This window comes from Diuraphis noxia, unplaced genomic scaffold (assembly GCF_037042655.1).
Source record: "Diuraphis noxia isolate RWA-SAM2 unplaced genomic scaffold, SU_Dnox_SAM2 contig0002, whole genome shotgun sequence".
NCBI lineage: Eukaryota > Metazoa > Arthropoda > Insecta > Hemiptera > Aphididae > Diuraphis > Diuraphis noxia.
The window spans coordinates 23,523,070-23,547,916 of record NW_028301712.1 but is presented as its reverse complement, the minus strand read 5'-3'; the positions used below and the strand labels follow the sequence as shown (position 1 = coordinate 23,547,916).

At 25.6% G+C, this 24,847-nt stretch overlaps 4 protein-coding genes across 9 annotated transcripts; 3 read left to right on the top strand and 1 right to left on the bottom strand.

Annotated features, from left to right (window-relative positions):
* Positions 1-634: 634 nt before the first annotated feature.
* rod (kinetochore component rough deal) lies at positions 635-15,524 on the bottom strand. 2 transcript variants are annotated; one of them, XM_089221184.1, is made up of 32 exons: positions 15,344-15,524; positions 15,089-15,206; positions 14,595-14,995; positions 14,016-14,138; positions 13,801-13,909; positions 13,595-13,740; positions 13,147-13,331; positions 10,135-10,484; positions 9,789-10,070; positions 8,439-8,659; positions 7,985-8,363; positions 7,813-7,893; positions 7,555-7,758; positions 7,352-7,491; positions 6,306-6,546; positions 6,154-6,238; positions 5,752-6,075; positions 5,500-5,685; positions 5,362-5,432; positions 4,937-5,062; positions 4,680-4,846; positions 4,439-4,602; positions 4,157-4,357; positions 3,956-4,077; positions 3,482-3,868; positions 3,265-3,421; positions 3,084-3,181; positions 2,858-3,026; positions 2,599-2,794; positions 2,332-2,523; positions 1,918-2,258; positions 635-1,521 (listed from the first exon to the last, which is right to left on the bottom strand). In XM_089221184.1, exons 3-32 carry the CDS (start codon positions 14,972-14,974, stop codon positions 1,376-1,378), a joined length of 5,973 nt encoding a protein of 1,990 aa, XP_089077310.1. In that variant the 5' UTR covers positions 14,975-14,995; positions 15,089-15,206; positions 15,344-15,524; the 3' UTR covers positions 635-1,375. The 2 variants fall into 2 exon arrangements, with proteins under 2 accessions (XP_089077310.1, XP_089077309.1); XM_089221183.1 differs by having other exon boundaries at positions 15,348-15,524.
* LOC107164471 (protein PET100 homolog, mitochondrial) lies at positions 1,002-1,384 on the top strand. Its single transcript, XM_015512337.2, has one exon. It carries the CDS (start codon positions 1,002-1,004, stop codon positions 1,227-1,229), a length of 228 nt encoding a protein of 75 aa, XP_015367823.2. The 3' UTR covers positions 1,230-1,384.
* On the top strand, positions 10,481-13,032 carry LOC149058231 (dynein light chain Tctex-type protein 2B-like). Of its 2 annotated transcripts, none has more exons than XM_089221189.1 (2): positions 10,481-11,749; positions 12,832-13,032. In XM_089221189.1, exons 1-2 carry the CDS (start codon positions 11,400-11,402, stop codon positions 13,007-13,009), a joined length of 528 nt encoding a protein of 175 aa, XP_089077315.1. In that variant the 5' UTR covers positions 10,481-11,399; the 3' UTR covers positions 13,010-13,032. The 2 variants fall into 2 exon arrangements, with proteins under 2 accessions (XP_089077315.1, XP_089077316.1); XM_089221190.1 differs by having other exon boundaries at positions 10,569-11,749; positions 12,844-13,032.
* Positions 15,525-15,692: 168 nt separating the features above from the next.
* On the top strand, positions 15,693-21,032 carry LOC107164404 (uncharacterized). 4 transcript variants are annotated; one of them, XM_089221186.1, is made up of 11 exons: positions 15,693-16,017; positions 16,216-16,444; positions 16,537-16,623; positions 16,691-16,824; positions 17,372-17,468; positions 17,712-17,813; positions 17,952-18,132; positions 18,228-18,363; positions 19,635-19,858; positions 19,926-20,689; positions 20,760-21,032. In XM_089221186.1, the coding sequence occupies exons 2-11, from the start codon at positions 16,228-16,230 to the stop codon at positions 20,792-20,794; spliced, it is 1,977 nt and encodes a 658-aa protein (XP_089077312.1). In that variant the 5' UTR covers positions 15,693-16,017; positions 16,216-16,227; the 3' UTR covers positions 20,795-21,032. The 4 variants fall into 4 exon arrangements, with proteins under 4 accessions (XP_089077312.1, XP_089077311.1, XP_089077313.1 ...); XM_089221185.1 differs by having other exon boundaries at positions 15,694-16,024; XM_089221187.1 differs by lacking the exon at positions 17,712-17,813 and having other exon boundaries at positions 15,694-16,024.
* The last annotated feature ends 3,815 nt before the right edge of the window (positions 21,033-24,847 follow it).

Sequence of the window (24,847 nt, the reverse complement as noted above, 5' to 3'; positions counted from 1 at the left end):
GACAGTATTTACTTGAAGTAAAGAAAATTATTCATAATTTTTCCTCAAATCTAAACTATCTCTAACAAACAAGGTGACAATATATAAAGTGATAATCCGCCCGATCTGGCTTTATGGCATTCAGCTATGGGGGTCTTCAAAGCCTTCAACTCTACAAGCTTTTCAATCAATATGCCTATGCCTAATAACCTCCACCCCCTGGTACGTAACAAATAAAAATCTTCACAAAGATTTAAATCTACCTACCCTTAACAATTTGGCCAAATCCCATTATACTAAATTCTTTTCCAGACTCCACACTCATTACAACCCTTTAATCCAAAAATTATCCTCTGCAACACATGCTCCCAAAAGACTAAAAAGGCTGTGGCCTCGAGACATGCTCAAAGCATAAACACAAAAAAAAAACAATTTAAAACTACACCAAATAATTAACTTAATGTTTCTTGTCAGGTGGCACTACTGAGGGCCTTCCTTTTCTAATCTCCTTAATGTCATATAAATAAAATTTTGTCATCATACTTACTGATTATTGTAAAAATAGATTGTAAATATATTCTTCTAAATAACAAAAAAACAAAAAAAAATTTTTTTCCTCAGAAATTGTTGTTAGATTATATAATAACAAAACTCATTAAGACTCATAACTTTTTATTATTATGTAGTAGGTGTGTACAATAATTTTTAAATATGAATATATATACTTATTAACATTTAAATTGTATTTTTTTTTAAATATATAAATTAATATCGATAGTTAATAAATATAAATAACAAATATAGATTATAGGTTTGATATAAGTATAATTAAATAAACAGATAAATGCATCAACCTTTTACTACAACTCTGAATACTTCCTGCCTAGGAGTATTCTTAATCTATTTAATAGATTCTATTATATCATTTGATTCATAGAAAAAAATATATATATATACTACTTGAGTATTTTTAACTTTTTTTAAAAATACATAAATAATTCTTGTTTAATTTTCATTTAGATATGGGTAAGTGGCAGTTGGAGGTGTTACGAATGGGTATTTATATGGCTTTTCCAGTTATCTTATTCCATTACTTTAACTTACCAGAAAATTATGAAGATAAAGTAATAAAATTCAAAAAGGAGATGTTTCCACCAGAAAGACCAGAACCTCAACAAAAAATTGCTGATCTCAAGAGGTTATTCCAAGAACAAAGAGAAGCAGAATTAAAAAGAGTTTTTGAAGAATAAATGAGATGATAATTGAACATATTATAAATTATTGTATATATTTTAATAAAATAGTTTTGTTAAAAAAAAAAAATTATTAAATAGTTTTAGATTGGTATAAAAATTAAACTAAAACTTATTTATTTACATATCTAAATTAAAAAATTTTAACTCAAGCGCTTCAACTTTTGTACATATTCATGAAGTTGAAATCGCTGACAATGTTCAATCATTTCTTTTACATCAATGCTATCTATGACTGGACAACTGAAAACTAACTTGACACAATGTATAACTTCATAAGAATCTTTAGCTGAAAAAAATTATAACTCATAAAAAATGTGGTTTTACTTTAAATATTGGTGATGTTACAGACCCTAATTTTTGTAATTATCTGAACTTACAATGTAACAAACACCAAATTACTAAATTATTCGACATTTTTATCAAACACAAACCAAACTTAAATAAATTCTAAGCTTCAGAACAATTTCAAAATAAACTTACCACATGTTAAAAAATCCTATTGCATTAAGGACAATAACAAATAATAATAATGATACAAAAAGTTATTATTTTATCTAGAGTATTAGAGTTCAAATTATAACTTGATTAGTTTGATTTTCATTATTTTTTTCAGATGTAAAATTGAACTATTAGTTTGTAACATCACTATTTATTACTATTTAATTAATTAGATGATTCATACCACTATTAAATGAAGATCTTAGAAAAACGTTCCAGGCTTTTTCTACGATTTCAAATGTCAACTTATGCCATTTATCCATCAAATGGTTAAGTACTTTTTCCAATTCAATAATCATTGTAAAATGAATTAATCTAGTAAGTAATAAATCCCAAATACTAGGGTTCATGGCATCTGAATATAAAACACATAAATGTGAAGCTAATTTAGTGGAACTTAGTGATCTTCTTGCCAACAACGATTGGACTAGTTTGGATTTATCACATCCACGGTATCTTACTGGGGAAAAATTGATTCCAAGAGTTTCCAATTCAGTAATAATTGATAATTCAACCAAATTATTTCTAATATTCAAATAAGTAAAGTTATTTAATTATTAAATTGAAATATTGTAATTATAGAAATTAATATTCTTACTTCATCATTTCTTTTGAACGACAAGTAATTTCTTCGATATTTTCAGTTGTTACCAAACACAAACATTGCAATGCTCTTAGTCGCACACTTGTTGGGCACATAGAATCATTGTCATCTTCATTATAAGCTTGGCATATAAGGAAATTATGTAAATTGTACGCTGGTGTATCATTTTCTAATAAATAGCATGCTCTAAACATAATTAATAACGCTCAAAGGTCAGCCGCATTTAAAAAAAGTTTAACTAATTTAAATAATTATTATCACCTTAAAACACCTTCACTGATTGTTGAATTTTCTTGAGATACATAAAATGAATTAGTTGTTGACATTAAACTTTTATCAGGGGAATCCATTGATCCCAATGATGAGGGTTGTAGCCACTCTTTTAGAAGATCTACTTTAAGAGCCAAGTCTCCTTTACCATGAACTTCTACAATTGCATCTACTGCACCATTAATGTCTGAAAAATATAGCTCAAGTTAATAATTTGAAACAAACACCTTAATATGACCTTTAAACTTACCAGGAAACAACTTTATTTCACCTGTATGTCTTTTAAGTATTATTGGATCATTATACAATTCTCGAATTAATTCATTAGGTTGCAATGCTAATTGTAAATACTTTGTTTTTCCAAAACCATACATGTGAAGAATATGTTTAGTTGTTATTAATACATATTTTGTAACAACCTAAAAAAAACAATTTCAGTTTTTGTTTGATTTAAATATGTTAATACAAATACATACTTTTGTAATACCAGACTTGGCATTTTCTGAATTTTCTAATTTTACCCATTCTTGAGCTTGTAAATGACTAATTTTAGCAGCTGCCAACTGATCCGCACCTAAAAATAAATAATAATTTTTATAACTAGTTATATAGTTAAATTAGTCTTTAATTATAGACATTAATGAATATAGTTAATACCTAAGGGTAAACTATTGACTACAAAGTATAGTGAGGCAGCAACTATTTCTAAATTCTTTACATTGCTCAACACTTCTTGAATATCTCTGAGCAATGATTCCAAGCGCATATGTAAATACCATTCAACATTTTTATCCTTAGTAGCTACCTCATTAACCTAAAATATTTTTACACACTTAGTAAATCTATACATCATGGCATAATAAACAATTCATACCATATTCTTTACAGTAAAAATACATAATGTGTCTTTGTCCATTCCAATTGCTTCAATTATTGAAAACCATTTATTGTATGTTAAAAATGTTAATTCTGGTTTTATGATTTTCCAAGCCAGAATTTCACGATGGCCAATTTTTTTTTTTTTATTTGCAAGTGGAACATAAGGTAAACGATATTTAGAAATAGGAGGTAATGATTGTGATTCTTGGAACATTGCAAACCATATTTCTTGTTCGTGTTCTTCAGGTAAACTTACTCGTTTGTATTGCATCAAAAATAATAAAATTTCTTTTTGAACAGGAAATTTTAAAATTGCATTTACATCATATTTTTCAATTAAACCCATTATTACTAAAAATACTTCATAGTAATAAATATTCACCTAAACATCATATAACAATAAATATGCATTGAAAACATTTAGTTTTTAACATAAGTTGAGTTAAAGTACAATATATTGTTGCCTTACTTGTTCCCAAACATGATTCCAAAGAAAATCTAAAATATCAGTTTTTTCTGTAATAACACAGAAAATGTCTTCACATTTTTTTAATAAGGCATCTTTGTCTTCAATTATTTTAGCTATCCAATCTAAAGATCATCATGCAAAAAAATTAGCAATTTATTTTACTAATTGAATATTTTATAAAGTTTGGTATAAACTATTTACCAAATGTCTTCTCTTCGTTTTCCCCAGGCGTGTATGGTTCCCATTGAATTAAACAACTTTCTAAAAATAATTTGGCAGTTTGTTGTAAATCAAAATGTGTATCTGCGCAATAGTCTGCTAAAACATTTAATGTTATGATAGGAGATCTTATCATTTTCTGTAGTAAATGCCGTTGATCTAATTCTGAACTGTAAAATGCATCTACAATTTAAAAAAAAAAAAATAAATAAATACACATATTCATTATCTAATACATCAAATTTATTAAAATTAATTATATACCTTTAAATGCAAATCCATACTTCATCAATTTTTTACCCCAAATACATTTATTTTTTGTCGATTTAAGAGTTTCATATAAATCACCAGCAGTATCAATATTTAATTGTAAGTAAACTAATCCTAAATCTGTAATATTTGTTAATTTTTGATAGTTCATCCCCACACTATAGAGGAAACAATAATATATAATTTTAAAATTATACCCATTAAACCCCCAAAACTTATAACATTGAACTCATACTTATTCAAAGCATCTTCAATCCAATTAAAAGCATCATGTGGTTTGAGTGTATTTAAAAGACCTAACCCTAGATCCATATCCAAGTTTCGAGCATAAGTAACACTTTTTAATATTTGCCTGACATTACTTTTTATTAAATTACTTCCTTTAATAGTTAATTCTGGTTCCTGAAATGCATTAAGAATATGCAGTTGTATAATAAATAATTATCTAAAATAAGCAATGTTTTTTTACTTTGTTATTAACTAAGCACTTACTAATGTTTGCTGATTTTTAAGAATAGCACGATATAAACACATTATTTGTGTTACAGTTATGTGAAGACCAATAAGATTCTGACCTTGGAAATATTCTAACGAAGACATTATTATATCTGGTGATAGCTAAAATGTTATGATAAACTAAATATTTTATTTGACATTTTCTTAAAAACATAATTATTATACCATACAATATTACTCGCAGTAGATGGTGAGATGAAATAACTACTAGCCATTTCAAAGGTATCTGATTTTACTAATCACACGCCCACTATCACTGCACGTCATGTACTGAGGACCTGTAGTAAGCAAGAATGGATACCATTGAAATCACTAATAATTATGTAATCTCGCCATCTACCAGAAGTAATATTATACGCCACAAGACGAGTAAGCAATCTAAAGTATTTATAATCACTTACAATGCTATCATATGAATCTTTAACATCTATTTTCTTGTAGCAGTATAATGAAGATGTTGGATTATAAAAATCTAGAAAAATAATAATTATTATTATTTCTAGTTTTGGTATTAATGAAGTGTCAATATTGAATATTACTTAAAAATGAACTATAAAGTTTAAATTGTTCAAAAAATTCTATGTGTATAGAATTTTTGTCAATAATTCCGTTCCTCCAAGAATATGCTAATCCAAGTTCTATATTATCAGTATTCACCACATCTCCACAAGTTAAATAAAAGGGTTCAACCCATTGACTTAATTCAACAGCTCTGGTTAACAAACCTAAAATAGAAAACAATTAATTTCTTAATCTAACTGGTGTTATAAATAAAAAAAAAACAATATTACTTGATTGACTATTAACGGTAACTAATTGTGTAATTCGTCGAATCAATGTCCAAAGTGGTATTTTAAATGCAGCTTGAGTCACTGGATCATAAGTAGATACTAAAAGTTCTCCTAATTCTAATAATTTAGTTGCAAGCTGAGGGCCAACATTTCCAAAGTTATTTATAAATTGACCAAATATACATATATTTTCGTTATTTTTTTGTAAAGCTGACTCTTTAACAAACTGTACTACTACATTTTCAAAAGACTGGAATAATAAATTAGATAACCTTGATAATCTAGCTTGTATAGAAGAAGTCTTCATATCATTGAAACATTCATCTAATAAAGACATTAGAAAACAATAAATTATTAAAACTAATTTATGCACTAATTTGTTGATTTTAAATGTTCAACTACCTTTTATGACTGAATTTACACATTTTTTTAATAGTTTTTCTTCATTAGTATATTCAGATAAATCACATTCAATTTTAAACTCATTCTGTTATAAAATCACAATAATTAATACATTATAAATTACAGTATTTTGAATAGTCAAGTAGACAAACCTTTAAATAATAAATGTTTATTAAGCCATTAGCACTATGTTGACACTCTTGACGAATATCTAAGCATTGACTTTTAGCCAAAAATTTTAGTACAATAAAATACTTGGATGCTTCTTCAACAAAAATTGAATGTTTTCTCAAACTGTTATATGTAATCCAAATTGTTGTGCATATCTTCTGTATCATTGAATTAGGAATTATCTGAGAATTTGTTATTGATTCTATTGCTTTGTCTGTAAGGCTTTAAAAATAAAAATTGCATTGTTGTAATAACTTTTAAAAAAATTATTAATATTTCCATGGCCATGAGAGAAAAGGGAAGAATCAGAACCATGCCAAGCTTTATAATAAAACTCTTTCTCATAAATAGTCATGTAAAACTATGCAATAGCTAAAAAATAATCTTAAACTAAAAAGTATCCACACTTAATGTAGATACATTGGTACATGTAAACGTTTTGTAATTACTGAATTCAGTCTACATAGGAAGTAAAAAATTAATACTTATTAATATAATTATGAGAAGTTAAGAGCTAAAATTATAAACACCAATAATTTACCCCTGCCAACATCGTCAAACAACTATCAACTAATATTGGTATTATTTATATAATTTATAATATTGTGTTATCTGTATCATCAAAAATTGTCAAAACATTAATGTATTCAACACAAAACATTCAATGTGTTATACTTATTGTTATAAATTATATAAAACAACACAAACACACACACTATAATAATACAATATTTTATGCTTCCAGCTTCGACACAATGATATCAAGCTATTAATCTTAGTGTCACACAAACATTTTTGAAATGACTCTAAGCCATAGCACAAATGCATGTCAACAATAATTCAATTATCTATAGTTTTTGAGTTAGATTTTTAAAACCAATCAAATTTAAATATGTTGCTATAATATACAAATATAATATTGCTATATTATACTAGTTATATATGTGTGTTTTTAGGCTTATAACCTAGGTTATTAACACTGTAAGAATAAATTAAAAATAATGAGAACTAAAATTAATTTTCATACCCAGATTCAATCAAATGTTGTATATAAATCTCATACGCTTCTTGTTGAACAGTAACAGACTGTGTACTAATCAATTTAACTATGTCTTCTAATACAGTTGAGCGATTTTGGGAACAAATATTTTGAACAGCGATAATAATCTGAAATTAATAATGAATATAATTAAATTTGAAATAGAATTGATCACGAGTTCAAATACATACTATACTAGGTGTGATATTTGTAAAAGAAAAATTATAACTCTTTAATATTAATTTACTAGTAAGTAAATTCTTCACTTCTACTATATCTTTAATAGCTGCAGTATTCAAATCAGTATTAAGTGTTTCATCACAAAGTTTAACCATAAGTTCAGACCAAGGTATACTAGCTGCTTTCAAAATGCTTAAAGCTGAATCAGATTTGATCTGTAAAAATAAATTCAAATAATTTATAGTTTACGTTCATTTTTTAAATACCACCTCTTTGTTGGATATGAAATTAAGTATCAAAGTTGCTTTTTCTTCCCAAGACCACCAACAATCAACTTGACTAACAATGTTCTAAAATATAAAATAAAAATATTTGTCGATTGTAGTTAAATAAATTTGAGTTTAATAAAGTAGGTAAATCAAAAAAATTATTTATTTTTACTTTAATATAAGCAGATAAAATTTCATCAGAATTTAAGAACCGCTGAAGTGTAAATGTTGACCAAAATGTGGCTATAAAATCAGAAAATGTATTCATTTGTATTTGATCTAAAATTATGAATGACAACTCTGAATAATTTTTGTCTTCATGAGATAATTCATAATCATCCAAAGTAATCTTAACACCAAAATTATCATTCAATTCCTTTAATTCAGCCAAGTATTTTATCAATAAGATTAGTTTAATTTGAGGTTCAGTTGGTCGTGAAATACTTAGACATAAAGGAGATGAAACAATTTGATTAATGATGTTTAGAAAAAAACGACAAATTTCTAAGCTAGGATTGATCCAATCTAAATGTAAATATAATTCATTCCATCTAAAAAAAATATTAAAATTGAATGTAAAAATTAAATTCAAAATGTAAGCTAAAATAGTTGTCTATTATACATACCTAACTTTACTTTCTATATAAGAAACCATAGAAGAAACTGTTTCATCATAATACATAGAAAGAGTAGTAGAAGCAAAACTCATAACCCATAATTTTAAATCGTAAATATCTACAGAAAACGGCGTGCTTGAAAAATATTTATTGATAAATTCATCATTAATGTAATACTTAATTTCTGAAATATGACGACTCCAAACTGTTAATGCATCACTTAATTGATTCTACATAAAACAAAAGAAATTAACCAACTACATTTATAATCATAATTTATTATTAATTTGTATACAATATAATCTCTAAAAATTAAATATTATATTATATAACATAAACTTAACTTAGATAAAATACATAATTTAACTTTTAATTTTATATAGATTGCACTAATATATTTTTAAATTTAAAAAGATGGAAAAGTAGGCACGATATTGTTGTACAGTAGTAATGTAGCATGTTATTGTAATGGATGTCAAATTTGAATCATTATCATAAATCATTGCATTTGAAAAACTATACTAGTGTCACCATAAAAACGTTACTCATTTGTGCATCCAATTGATTGAGCTTCATAGTTTTGTACCCAAAGTTCTCACACTCTACCATCTACTCACGGCCGTAAAGTGGCAACAGCCAGTGTTCGGGAAGGTATGATGATGGGAATGCGCAAGATCAGACAAAATTTGGTCGCGCGCAGTAGCATTCTTACGATGGCACTAGTATAGCATACTTGTATAATCAAATCATATAATTTTAAAAAAGAATAGTAAAAACCAAAGATATATCATAAACATAAATAACATAAATTTAAGGTAAACTTGTTTTTTTTTTATGATGGGGGTATAAACTTATTGGGAATCTTCTATTAAAATGACTAGTGTTAGCTATGAAAAGAAAAATGTTTATATATATCTAATTGAATAGCAATTAATACAATTTTTAAAGGTTGACATGACTATAAATAACTTAAAAAGACAAAATAGCTTAAAATAATACCAGAGTTGATGAATTTTGTAAAAATTAGAACTTCAAAATCATACAAAAATAATCATGCCTTTGTAACTTAGGTATTTTGAATTTGCACTAAATAAACTTACAAGGAATCTTGTAATACATTTTCAAACTTTTTCACTTAGTTAAAAAATTTTTATAAAAATTTACAAAATTCAAAAAACTCCTCAAGGCTATAAATAGTTCAAAAATAGTCAAAATATTTCCCGAAAATTTCATGAGTCTATTGTTATTTGTTTTAGAATTACAAGCAAAAAACGATGCTGATGTCAAGAATTGAATCATTTTTTATTCAAAATGTTAATGACAAATAGAAAAATAATAATTTAAATAATATATATTTACTTTTTGTATAAGGTCCAAACAAATATCGTTGACATTTTGTTTACAAAATGAAAGCCATAGTTCCGTATTTTCAATACACCAATCAGATACATCATGTAAAAGACAAAAAGTATCCAATTTATGAAGCGTGCATTGCAATTGATCAAGTAAATATGTAAACTTATTTTCTGATCCTTCTGATGAGGACTTTACTCTTAATAATGCATACCTTAAAAGTTTTCTACATAAAGTAAAACTAGGTATAATTATATTTAGAGCACAGTTACCAACAAATGTGTGATCCTAAACAAAAAAATTACCTTTGAATTAGTAATGAATCATTTTGAAAATTTATTCAATTATTTACTTTAATTTTATTTAAGTAATCCATCATTTCATCAAATGCTTCTTGGATGCCTTTGGTTCCAGGCTGCCATACATCTAATTTTCTCATAAGGCCTTTAACTTGTTCTTTATATACAGTTTCAGGATCAAGATTAAAAGCAGCCGCAAAATTTCGAGCTTCATCATATTTTCCTCGTCTTAACATTCTTGCCAAACGTAAGTCAGGTTGACCTTCAGATATGAGTTTTACATGTAATGTATTTATATCTTCGTCTCCATGTGCTTCCAAATACAATATACCATCAGATGTGCTTGGATAGTCAATAAGATATGTCAATGAAGATGTTGGAAGTTTGAATGTTACACTAAAATCTGTTTTAAACAAACATATACTTGAGTTTTAAATTAATACATTATTTATGAATAATATATCATTATTATAGATTTAAATAAGTCTTTAAAAGGTGGGTTATTAATGGACTAATTCTTCCTGAAATTGACATTTATTACTTAAGAGAATGGTATACCCACATGTATTGTCTTCGTCTAAAAAACGTAAACATAACAAAATATGTTTTGTGCTGAAAAGAACCAAGAAGACTATATAGACATAACTAAGAAATGAAATTTCCACCACATAAAAAAGATAATTTTAGCTGTAAAATATTGTTTTCATTTTTTTCAATATCGAAACTACAATAAAAATTATTCAAGTTTGAAAAATACTAAAATGATGGATTTTGAAAGAATAAAAACTTTTTTTATGTTAGAGATATCAAAAAAATAAAAACCATATTTCATCAAATATAATGTCCTCAACTATATTTTATATTATATCTATTTGGAGTCTTAGCTTTCATCACAGCCTAAGTTATTCTATCCTGTGCAAAACAGTTTTTTCTATGTAGTACATTTGTTAGATAAGAGACAATACATGCGATTGAAGAGTCTACTTAAAACAAAATTTAGACTATTTGGCTGTACATTTTGAGATGAATTTGAAACCATTTTATTTTATTTAAATTATGAAACAAGTAAACTGAGGTATCTTAAGTCTTTCCTATTAAATCTATAGCAATTTATCACACTTTATGCATTTTTTTAGTAATCTATATAGGTACCTAATTGCATTCTAGTATTCTACATAATTTTTTCAGATAAATAATTACTACTTTATTATATTTGTACAATATAGTTGCCAACCTTACCCTACAATTCACAAAAAATCTACTATTTAATTGTTACTATACATTGAACTTTTGCTTATAAACATATATATATACATGGATGCATGTTAGATCAATACTCAAACCTTTGATTCCAATACTCAAATCACAATATTATGACATTAAGGAATATTTGAACATGGATACATTAATAAAAGATGTATATGATGTTTTAACAAACAAAACTGAAAATGAATTACCTTCACAAGACAAACTTATTAAATATCAGAATACATATAGATTGGAATCAAAAAATCCATTCAATGAAAATAAAGCTTTGGCTGTAATCAAAAATGAAACCATGAAACATTTGAACAATGAAACTAGATATGACCCAGCTGAAGCAACAAGAATCTCTGCAGCCATGTCACTTAGTATTAGAGATGAAATTTATGACTTGGATTTTGAAAGGTAAAATGATTAAGTTTAAAAAAAATATTTATTTATTTTATACTATTAAATGTGGAATTACAAATGTCCTGAATTAACCGAGGGTATTAGATGATATAAAGAATTAGTTAAATAAATTATACTCAGATAAATTCATGAAAAAACAAATTCCAGTAGTTATTACTTATTTGAGTAAAAAATTATTATTTTTTTCTCTTATTTTTTTATTATTTAAAAAAACAGCTATGTAATATTTTTATTATAAATGCTGCATAGCATTATTTGAAAAATATAAAATATCTAAATAAATAATATTATAAGTAATTAGTTAAAGCAGAAATTCATAAGTTTTAAAGTTTTACAATTTGATTTCTTTTTTTTTTATAGTTTTTATTATACTTTCAACAAAATCAACCGCTCAATTGAAAATTACCAATACTTTGGAGAAATCATTTTTTCAACCATAACATTGTTATATTATTGTTACTATGGTACCAAAATACAAAGTGTTTTTCAATATAACTTGCTGATTAATTTATTGAGTAAATTGTAAATAGTAGCCAGTAGGAGATCATTTAGTGAATTTATAAGAATAAGAATAAAACTAAATTATAATAACTCCTCCTTTCAGGCCATACTCACTTCACACTAATGCTTAGCAAAAATGTTCTTGTTTGCCACTCTAATATATTGTATATATGTATATAATATAATAGTATACAAGCAGGGCCGGTTATAGGCGTAGGCGACGTAGGCATAAGCCTACAGCGGCAAAATTAATATTTATATAGAGGCGGCATATAAGAAAAGTTATAAGAAAACAAGAGGCGGCAATTTTGATCTTTGCCTACATTTAAAAATTTGCTTGCACCGGCCCTGTATATAAGTAAGTTTTATAATAAAAATCAGAGCATGCTACTAGCAAACCTATGAACCATAAATATGTTTTTGCTAATAAACAACCATGACAATAAAACTTTACAAAAAATTGGCCAGAAATATATAACATGTTTATATTTTATGTTAAAAAAATAGTTTAAAATATAGCAAACAAATTGTATACCTAAACCAAGTAGGTATAATAACAACAAAAATTATTTTAGTTTTTGTTTCAGGTATAAAATCGTCTGTATAGTTGAAATTGGAGAAAAAAAATGTCAAGGAATAATGTCTATTGCTAGATTCTTACGTGACTTCAATAAAGATAAATATGTTTATAGCAATTTTGAAAACCATCATTTGTTTGCAACTATTATGGTGGTGGCATTTTATTATGAATAAACTTAGTATGATTTTATTACAAACAATGTGTAATATTAAACCAAAATTGTTTAAGTTTTTATTACGATTTATGAAAAAAAGATAAACCTAATCCAAAAAAAAAAATTAAATACCTAAACACATTTCTTAAAAATTACCTGGCATCGAAACTAGCATCAATGAAGGCTGTATTTCATCAGTTAATAAAAGAATACTTGTAGTACCCATTTCTTCCATCACAGTAAAATCACTAATTGACACATTATTCCATTCTTTAACTGGTAAAAATGTAAACGCACATACCAATAACATTGTTTTTGAATCAGTTAGGCAGATGATGAAACTGTAAAAATAAATTGACAAGGTTAAAAAAATAGATGAAACTATACAATAGTAGGTATATACTATATTGTAAATAAATGCTGCAAAGAAACAAATTTATTATATTAATTTTTGTATAGACTCAAAATTTAAATTTAAAATGTTTTGAATTAATTTACTAGAACTATGCTTTATACATTTTTAAAAACTTAAATATGTCGATAGAGAATGAATTATAAATTATAAAAATAATAAAGCTAATAGTATTATAAAATATTTTCTTACCTTTTATCCTGAGTGAAAACAAGTTTTTTAATTTTACAGTTGTCAGGGAATAAAAATTCCTTAGACCTCATGTTTTCTCCTTCATATAGACAAATACTGTCACCAGCTATTAAAATATTATCATGCATTCCACAGACTGTATTTACCTATTTGAGTTAATTAAGTTAAAATTAAATGCACATAAAATATTTATTACCTCAACTTACATTTTCATGGATGTCAAATGTATTCAAAGTTATAAGATTTTCTATGGTTTTAAAATCATTATTAAGAACAGATTTTTCCATTAGTTCTGTGACATTGACACAAATAAACCTACAAATAATTCAGGTTTATAATTTATTTAATAAGGTTATAAAGGAAATTTTAAAAGATAAAACTTTTCTTAATAAAACATTTCTTCAATCTATTTATTACATACTTGTTGATGAATCCAGATGATGTAATAACTGTAATATAGAAGTGGTTTTCTTTATGAGAAAAGAAGAGACCTACAGGTGATTCCATTTCTGAGGGCAAGCAACGAGGATTTTTTGATACTTTCCTGAAATTAAAATGACATATAAAAGTACATCATAATTATTAGGAAAATTTAGTTTTTGAAAGATTGTAAATTATATATAAAACATTTTTTATACCTATATAAGTAAGAATTTGTTTTAAATATTATAATTTATAATTTATATTAAGTACCTCCTACAAAGTATTTACCATTAATGCCTAAATGTGTAGACATGAAATAAATGCTAATAAACTTTTTTTATAAGTAATAAGAAAAAAATTAGAATTCAAATACCTTGAGGAAAAATGTAATTAGATCATGAAAATTGAAGTATTTTTATTCATGGATATAATATAACAATCAATTATACAGAGACATTTTTGTTTTAGTTTTAACTTCTTATATAATTGCTATAAGTAAATAATTTTTACAAAGAACTTTTGAATATGCAAATTTATTAGTCTATTTGTGTACTTGAATATAAGAATCAATATGTACTTGATAAATAAAATCCTTGGGTTTGTAAATGAACAACAGTATATAGTCCAATCACATAATAAAACTATTAAGAAACATCCATCATCTGATATTTTAGCATCTACTATTTGGTTAGGAAATCCAAATGTCTGATTGATTTCTGTTACGCTAGTATTAAATGAAGTGAATGATTGGCCTCCTGAAATGTACATTAAATTTGGTGTACACATAGCACTGATCCTTAGGTCTTCTTTGGATACACATTTTACATCACATGTTCTTTTTATTGTGGCCAAAGTGGTTGTTTCAAATATTCTGCTGTCACCAATAGCTACAGCACGAGTACCAAAATTTATAGTCTCGTCAGCTGTACTATAACCAATCGTTATACCGTTCCACATAATGAAATCTTATCAATAACTCTAATAGAACATAAACAATTTTTTATTTTAGAATTAATATACCTTTAAACTAAATGTATTGGATAATTACTTCTGATAAAAAATTATACTAACATATTTCTGAATTAATTTCTCAACATGCTTGATGTTATAATTCACATTCAATATTGTGTATAATTTATAGTTTGAACCTTCGGTGTCTTAATTCTAAGAGTTCTTTTTGTAACTTTGTCTATAATGTTAAATGATAAATAATTATAGTTAAATCTAATAATAATTTTTTATATCATTTTAAATAGCAATCACAATACTAATGTAATTTGAGCAATAAATTAAGATATATATCTTATTATATAATACACTAAATACCTACTTATGTGTTTAACTTGAATGCTGTCTGTTGTTAATTGTTATAGAACTTATATAACTGAACGGCTGAACTTGATGTCCAGAGTCCTGAGTCGACCTGACTCCAGTCACTACTCTCCAGCTGATATAATATATTCCAATAACTAAACTAAGTATTAACTATCATGTTATTCCACAGTTTACATAATTTATCTCTGAAGAATAGAATTTTGGCGCTAAAATTATCATTAAATCAACAAAGAATATCATGAAAGAAAAGACATTTTTTATGTTATCAAATTTATTTATTTCATCAAAATCACAATCAAAGGTTATGGCGGCAAATTGTTAAACACTGATAAATGATAATAAAAACTTGTATTTTAAATTTAGTAACATCTTAGATTGGGAAAATTACTCAAATTAGACTTAAACAAACATAATTGCTAATCAGAGTGAATATTTTCAATTTTGTATTTTTGAAAGAAACAAGTGGTCGTATATTCGCATCGTATAATTTGTATTTCGAGAAATAAATTAATATTATGCATATGCAACACATTAAATTTATCTAATATCACTGAATTATATTGGTACATAATATAGTTCTTGTTCAATGTTGAATAAAATTAGTCTGTGCAAGATGAAGAGCTACAATATACATATAAGGCTATAATTACAGTTTTGCGAAAAAAGTAAAATGTAAATATTATTGATTTTTGAAAACAAATCTTTTTATAATCTTTTTTTATTTTTATTTTTAAATTTTGTTATATTTAATATACATAATATGTTAACTATGTTGATAAATTGAAAACAATAGACTTCATAATAATAGTGTTTGCTGAATGCTCTAAATATATTAAATTAATTTTGTTCATAATTCTTATTAGATTTTCAAAATCATGCCTCGAAATCAAATCACTGTACATCCAGTTGATGGACATCAAATAAAAGGGGCTAAGAACATTTTAGCTCTAGTACCACATTATTATTTACCAGGCCTTAATACATATTTGCTGAGTAACATCAACAACAGCAATGAAGCTATTCATAATTATTCTGTACCCGATCGTTTCAACATACCAATACCATGTATTACATTTTTAGACATAGAATTAAGTAATATTCGTTCAATTTGGTTATAAATACAATTACTTGTTGGAGTATAATATTATAGTTAATAATAAGTTAATATTTTTTTATGATTGCAGAAATTAATGCGGTTATGGATTTGATCAATTTAAAATTAGAATGGAAACGTAAAAATGAACAATTATTAGGATTATGTAAAAAAAAATGTATTATCACTGGTTAACACGTAAAGATTAATAAATCTTACAAAATTTATTTATTTTATATTTTCAGTAAGTTTCAATACTTTGAATGAAATAAAAACATCATTAAATACAAATAAATCACCAATTAATTCAACGATTCCATATGCCTTAACTCGTTTTACGTCAAATTTAATAGATAACCCCGATCAATATTTTGATTCCGTAAGTAATAATTAAAGCTCATCTTAACATAGTAATATATTGTAATAATATAAATAAGATATTTTATCATTATTTGTTGTTACTAGACGTCCCTTTAAAAAAAAATGAATGTTGTCAGATATACTGACTATATTAAAATGATGACTGAAGTCAAAATTTGGCGGTTGAATTTAGTTTTAAAGTTATAACCTGATGCAGTTGAAGATTTTACAATTTTGCTCATGCATATATGAGTATAACTTATCGTAGTACTTAAATTAAGAAAAATCAATAATTGTTATGAGAGTGATGTGTGATTTCATGATCATTTTAAAATAGTGAACTTCATTAGACTATAACTACAAAACCTAGTCTGATTGCCAAGCTCTGACTTCACCATTATTTTTTGTAGAACTAATTATGTAAGTTAAAGAGACACAAATAGGTGCCCAGTAATGTAACATAGTTATAAAATTAACTTTATTGTTTGTTACGATTCATTTTCACCTTCCTTACCTATTTTTTTAATGTTCCATAATTTTTTTATTTCTTTTCTGTTTAATTTTAGGAGTATAATTGGTATTTTAGTAATACTATTGAAAAATTTCAAAATAATGGAAAATGGTTATTAGCTTGTGCCAGAGGAGTAAACCTTGATATTTTAGGTAATTATATGTGTGCGCAGCTATAACCTATAACAATATGGATAAGGGTAATATCATTAATTATAAATAGTAAATAAATACTATTTATAATCGATGGTAAGATTAATATTTCTTTTTATTTACATATATTATTTTGTCTTTGCATAGTTATCTTTACTAGGATTTGTTAAAGTTTTGTAAATAATAAGGTACATAATGTTAAGCTTTTATGGGTTTTTTTAAGCATTAATTTTACTGTTTTAGATATATTATCGATTGATGATAATTCATATGAAGTAATTCAAAGTAAAAAATATGAATGTTTTAAGGATACAATTTTTGATATAAAATCTTCAAATTTAAATGGTAATATTGTAAAGCTTATGCAATTATTCTAAGATTATAATATTATCATTGATCCCAACTATCTTACAAATATAATTTAAGAGTATTTGAAGTGAAATTATTGTTTATAAATATTTGTGTATTCGTTTTTACTTTTAGATTTAATGATTCGACAAAAAACCAAATTATCTATATTTTGGAATAATTCTGATTCAGAACATTTATTAAAGAACAATTCAGTTTATGATAACAGTGATATACCATTTGCTGATGCTGATATAACTGCTAATAATTTTTGTACTGCTGATGTGAATCATTTTATTAAATTATGGAAAGATGGGTAAATATGTTTTAATATTATTTCTTATTGTGGACCATAGTAAAACATAAAAAATATAAAAAACAATATAGAAATATTTTAATTATTGTTTAAAGAAATGATATTCAAAATAAATATTTTGATGTGGTGTATGATCAAACTGATTCATTTATACATTTAAGTTATTTACAAAATGAATCTAATTTAATTGGCATCATCAATAGAAAAAATCTCTACTTCATAGATACTCGGGTAATGTATAACTTATAATTCCAAATTTAGCAGTTTAGAATATTGTACTGAACTTATAAAATACATAATATCAGGGCTCAAAAGTTGTTTTTTAAATACTTGTTTAAACCTTGTAATCAATATTAAAAGTAATAACACAGGGTTGGATCTTCTGAACGTAAATTTCCCATGTTGTTTTATTATATATATTATTAGTTAGAATTTATTACTGTTTAATAATTTAAAAAGTGGATGTCGCTCTGCTGTACACTAGGTTACAAGTGGGTTGCTGTAATGGATGGAATTAAATTTGAATCCAATGATATTATATCATTGTATACGAAAAACGATTCTGAGCGGAAATGGTTTATCTGTCTAGAATATATTATTATAGATTATTAAAAATGTTCAAATCTTAGATTTAAAAAGAAAAATGTTTATGTTGTCAAAATTCAAAATTTGAATGCTTATAAAAAAAAATTGTGACTATGTATTTCTTTTATTTATCAACTGCTATTGTAAAAATATTTTAGGAGCCATGTATTAAATTTTCAAATCTTAGATTTAAAAAGAAAAACTTGTATGAATTTCTATCTAAGATAATTTGAACATTGCCGTAATTTTTACGTATTTAGTCAAAATTTGAACTTTAAATGCTTATAAAAAAAAAATGGTAACTATGAATTTATTTTATTTTTCAAATGATATTGTTACAATGTATACAAAGGCTTCTACCTTTTATTAAAATTTCAAGCTTTTCTACCCAACAAATAAATTTTTATCAATAGTTATAGAAAAAAAAAACTAAAAAAGTTGAAAATTTAAAATGTCAGTAAACAGCTCAAAACAAATCTAAATATTTTAAATTGTATCAAATATAGAAAATGCCTATATAAACATTCAGTGAAAATTTCAAGTGTCTGCGGTCATTTATTTTAGAGCTACACCAAAATAAGAAAATCGCTAAATGTGAAATTCAGTGAAAATCCAATGTTGTAAAAATTTAAATTTCAAATGCTCATAAAAATTCAATTTGAATTTCCGGTGGACTTTTTATTTGTGATAAAGATTAACAAACCTGTAAGGAATCTTGTATTAAATTTTCAAATCTTAGATTTAAAAAGAAAATTTTTTATGAATTTCTAGCTTATAATAATTTGTATCTAAAATATCTAAAATCTATAACTGAAATTAACAACCTAAACTAAAACCAGAAAATTTGAAACGCTTTCGAGCCCTGCAAAACATATAATATGTACTTGTTATTATTGTTAATACTATTTATTTTTTAGATTGATATTTCTAAGCCTTGCTCTGTTTATGACCCAACTACTATTTTAGAACTATGTGAAGAATTAACAACATTAAAATGTAGTCATTTAAATAGTCATAGTATTTATGTGACTTCCAACCATTCGGTTTTAACATTTGACAATCGTATGGGATTTGTAAATAAATCATATCACATGCTTTCAAATCCTCCATCGCTAATTAACATACATCGTTATGAAAACAAGTGATTATTTAAGCTTGAATATACAAATTTTATACACTAATTATTTAAATTTCCATATTTTTTTTAGTTTTGATACCAATGAAATGTTGATTTTGGGAAGCCAAACTGGTGAAAGCCTTGTTTATTTACCCTACACTTCATATCCAGATGGCTTTCTATCATGTAAAAGCATTGCATCATCAATTCCAAATCCATTTCAATCATTACATAATGTACAACTTAAAGGGTATTGCTTGAATCCAACATTAATGGATAGATTTTTGCGGTGTTTAACTGGTACTACTGTTTTTGGTGAACAAATTAAAGATTTAAAACTATTTAGTATTAATTCTGCTGGAGATTTATTTGTTCAAAAAGTAAATGATAGTACACCAATTGATGTGACTCAATTTGTTAAAAATGTTACAATTAAACCTCGAATTGTTCCAAAACTAAATTATTCACATAAGTTTGATATGAGTAACCTTTGGAAATTAGATCTACCCGAAAATAATGAAGAAATTAATATAAAAAAAAATAATGTTTGGTGTATGTCAAAAGAAAAAATGTCATCATACATAGACCATCTTGCTCCAATAATATTATCCCCATGGGACATCGATGACTTATCAGAATGGGAGAATGAAGATGAGAATGATGATGCCAATGATGATTCTGATTGTGACTATGCGACCAAAGTTAATTTTTGGTTCAATAAAAATGACACATTGTTGAGGTCAACAGAAGAAATTTTAGAGCCAAGCATTGATAATCCGCCTATTAATATTTTATCTCAAGCTTGTACTACAAAAACTGTTCCTTCATCAGAAAATGACAATGATTCTAGTTCAGGTTAACTTTTTTTTATAAAATGTTTGATTTTTTAATAGTTATTGTTTTTTTTTTTGTTTTTTTGTTACAGGTTATACAGTTTCTTTAAAATCTGATGACAGTTAATCATCTTAAATGTAGATATGTTATTGTCAATTTTATTTATGTAATATTTAAATTATACATATAGAAATAAACATAAAGAATTGGAGAAATGATGTAAATATGTGTAACAACCAGGCCCGGATTGAACCGGCGAGCTACCAAGAAAACCTCGGTGGGCCGCGTAAATATTTATATTAACTATATTATCTATCTTATATTTTGCATTTTTTTAATAATATAACTGAAGTATACTAAGTAACTTAATGTAATGTACCTATTGAATAGGTAATTTGTAAATGTGCTTTAGAGAAACAATTATTATTTAAAGCACATATACTAAAAGTAAAAAGAGTGATCATAAAAAAATGTTTTTCGAATGGACCGATACTTTGTTGAGGGCCGGTAGAAATTTAAAATCTCGGTGGGCCGAAAAGTCTCTATCCGGCGCTGGTAACAAAATTTTCAATACAAATTAGAAACAAATTATTCTAAAATATAGTATCACAATTTCAAGTGTTTTAACATTTATTTTTAAACATATTACATATAATTTGAAATGTAGGTTTAAAAAATTGTATTTTGTTAAGTGATTTAAAACATTTAATTTGTGTATACATTATGTGTGTAATCATGTTATATTAATAGAGCTCTCCTGCTCAGAGTTGACCTAGCAAATTTTTTTTACAACTTATATACATATGAATATGTGTTTACTGTTTAAGTAACTAGTAATAATGTAATGTATGATCGAATAGTTCGTAAATAATTCAAATATTCGAATAATGTTTGGTGTATGTCAAAAGAAAAAATGTCATCATACATAGACCATCTTGCTCCAACAATATTATTATCCCCATGGGACATCGATGACTTAACTGAATGGATTCAGATAATAATTATAATAATAATTCTTATTTGAATATTCGAACATTCAAATATCAGTATTCGATGCTACAATACCTAATTTTTTTTATCCGTTTTTCCATAGCTAGCTTTTTATACTATTTGTTATTAATAACTAATTCATATCTACCCAACTAAAGATAATGTATGTCAATGATTAATCGACCTAAATACGAAAATAGTTCTTGTAGATACCTGTTTGTAATTACCATTTATTTATTTATTATTTTTTTGTCGTAACTTATACATTATAATTAATAATTTAATTATGATATTTCAGTATTTTGCACAATTTTTATTTTTGTATTTTAATAAATTGCCCTGTCAAATAGTAAATATCGCTGGCTTCGAATCCACTTAGGATATTGCGAAAACTTCGACGAATAATTTTCGTTACGTATTGTATTGTAGCATCGAATACTGATATTCGAATGTTTGAATATTCGAATTATTTACGACAGACCTATTTGAATAATTCCCATCAGTCACTAGTAACTAGTAACTAGTAATTATATTGTATTGTGTGGTTTGCTTCCTAGTCACAGACTTCTATAATAAGTAAGTAAGTATAGAAGTCTGTGTTCCTAGTTCCTACAGCCTGTATCTGTTATGTGCGTTATGCATGGTTTTTAATGATCACATTGATAATATGGAATTTCAAAAAAGCGAAAAATAAACGTATTTCTTTATTTTCAGCTGAAAATCGTCTTTTATCACAATTTTAAAATTATCAAGTATGCAGCTTTATCAACGCAAAATTAACATTATTTTTGTCAAATAAAAACAACTATTGTTTTTTATAATTTCTGGTAAATGTTGTTGCTCAAATATTATCAGTTTTGGTTAGCTAGTTTGTTAATTACAGTCTTCTAAAGTTTAATTAATTAATACTTTTTGTTAAAATAGTAAGAATAAATTTGATTTACAATGTGTACCTACATTAATTTGCTACTTATAGTAAAGGAATCAATAATCTAATAACACACTACAAAAAAAAAAACTACTATGCCGTTAGTGTAGGTACCGCTCTGCTGAGCTTTATGTATCCAGAGAGTCACTGTAAGATATAATATTAAATATTATTTCGATGATACCAAATGGCACCTAAATGAAAACGATTTTAAAAACTGTTGAAATGTCTGTCAGACTACAAATTACAATGTGTGGCTAACTTGGTATTATTCTGATATTATTGTGATTAAAGAAATGTATTCTACAATTTTTCAATGTAATAGGCATTAGTATAATAATAGGTTTAATTCATTTTGTCGAAAAATTGTATTCATAAATGTCATTAAATGCTTTAAGTAAAATAATATAGATATACTTACTGTACAAATTCCAAGTAACAATAAATAATATTTTTAAATTGCAACAAAATAACTCGGATTGTTATTTTTTCATAGAATACCTAACTATAAAAAAAACGAACCAGGGTGCACCAGTGATTAAACGAAGAATGATGTTTTGAAAAGCTTGTATAGTTCTCTTGTTCGAGTTCTTAGCGAAACCCTAGATTACTATACCGTATGTCCATATTGGTTGAAGAAGAGTTTTATAAAGAATGATTTTTATTGGTAAGGTAAGGTTCGAACGAAGCAGTGGCCTTAGCAAATTTTCAATTCTTAGATATAAAATTTGAACATTTTATAAATTTTTAACTACAAACATATTTATAAATGTTGTCAACATTTGAACATTAAATGTCTATAAAAAAAATTTTGCTTTTTATTTTTAATATTTTACAATTTATATTGTAACAATATGTCAAAAACTTGTGATAATTTACAACCTTTTTGACCTAATGAATAAAGTGTAAAAACTAAAAACAAATCATAAATATTTTGAATATTTTTATTGGAAATTATAAAATAAACATTTTCTGTAAATTTCAAATACCTCAAATACCTACAGTTATTCGATTTGAATCACAACAAAATAAGAAAATCGAGTGAATATCCATCATTATTGTAAAAATTTTAACTTCAAACGCTCATAAAAATAAAATTTGATTTCCATAAGAAATTTTTTGAATAAAGGTGAAAAACTTATGAGGAATCTTGTATTAAATTTTCAAATCTAAGATTTACAAATAAAATTTTTATAAACTTCTAAATAATTTGCAAATGTTCGTGATTTTTTTTGATTTTGTAAAAATTTGACATTCTGACTCATAAAAAATTATTGTAGATTTACACTAAACTTTTATTGAATTTCCACTCATAACAACTTTTGAGAAATCTTGTATTACATTTTCAAACCTTTTGACTGAGTACAATATTTTTCATCGACGTTAATATTTATAAAACTAACAATAATCGAAAACTTCATATGCTTATAGCATTACAGTCAAAATACTTTGGCGTATAATTTTATGGACAAGTATAGAAAACACTAGTACAAATATTCAGTGAATATAACATGGTGTATATACGGAATTTTGTCTCAGAGTTCACGAAAACCCAAAATCGATGTTGTCGAAAACCGATTTTACGTAAAAAATGTCCATATTTCCTTAATTTTTTTTTCTCGGTGCTTTTGAAAACTACTAGTAGTTTTTAAATTTTGACCTCCTGAATACTCCAACTGTATATAGATTCAATTTACCCCTGAAAAGAAACAAAAATTGAAAATCGAAGCATTATATCAACTAGGTTAGGTTAGGTACTCGTGCTCATCGTGTACACAGACACAAATAAAAAAAATCCACGCACATCGTTGTAAAATCAATGTATTCATAGTTTAATTATATAATCATACGGCATACGCTCATAATCTAAAATAACCAAAAGCTTTTTTATATATTTTATGAAATGGAATACCTATATTCATAAAACGTATAGTTTCATGTTTTTTTTTTTTTGACTTTACATTTTGAAAATAATAATTTAGCAACATTAAATTTCATTTTAGAGAATATATAGCAGAATAATATACATATGGGATGTGTCTCATAAAGTATTTCCACAAAACAAAGAAAGATATATAATATTGTTTGGCTGGTCTGATAAATGCGCAGCTTAATAGTCGCTTTGTCACTGCTCTGCAAGGAGAATATATCTTTGGCAACGGTGACGTTCGGTCTCGCCAGTTCTGTAGGTGTATAAGTATATATATAATATGATGTATATGATACAACCCCTAACGCCGCCGCGAGGATCAATGCGGTGA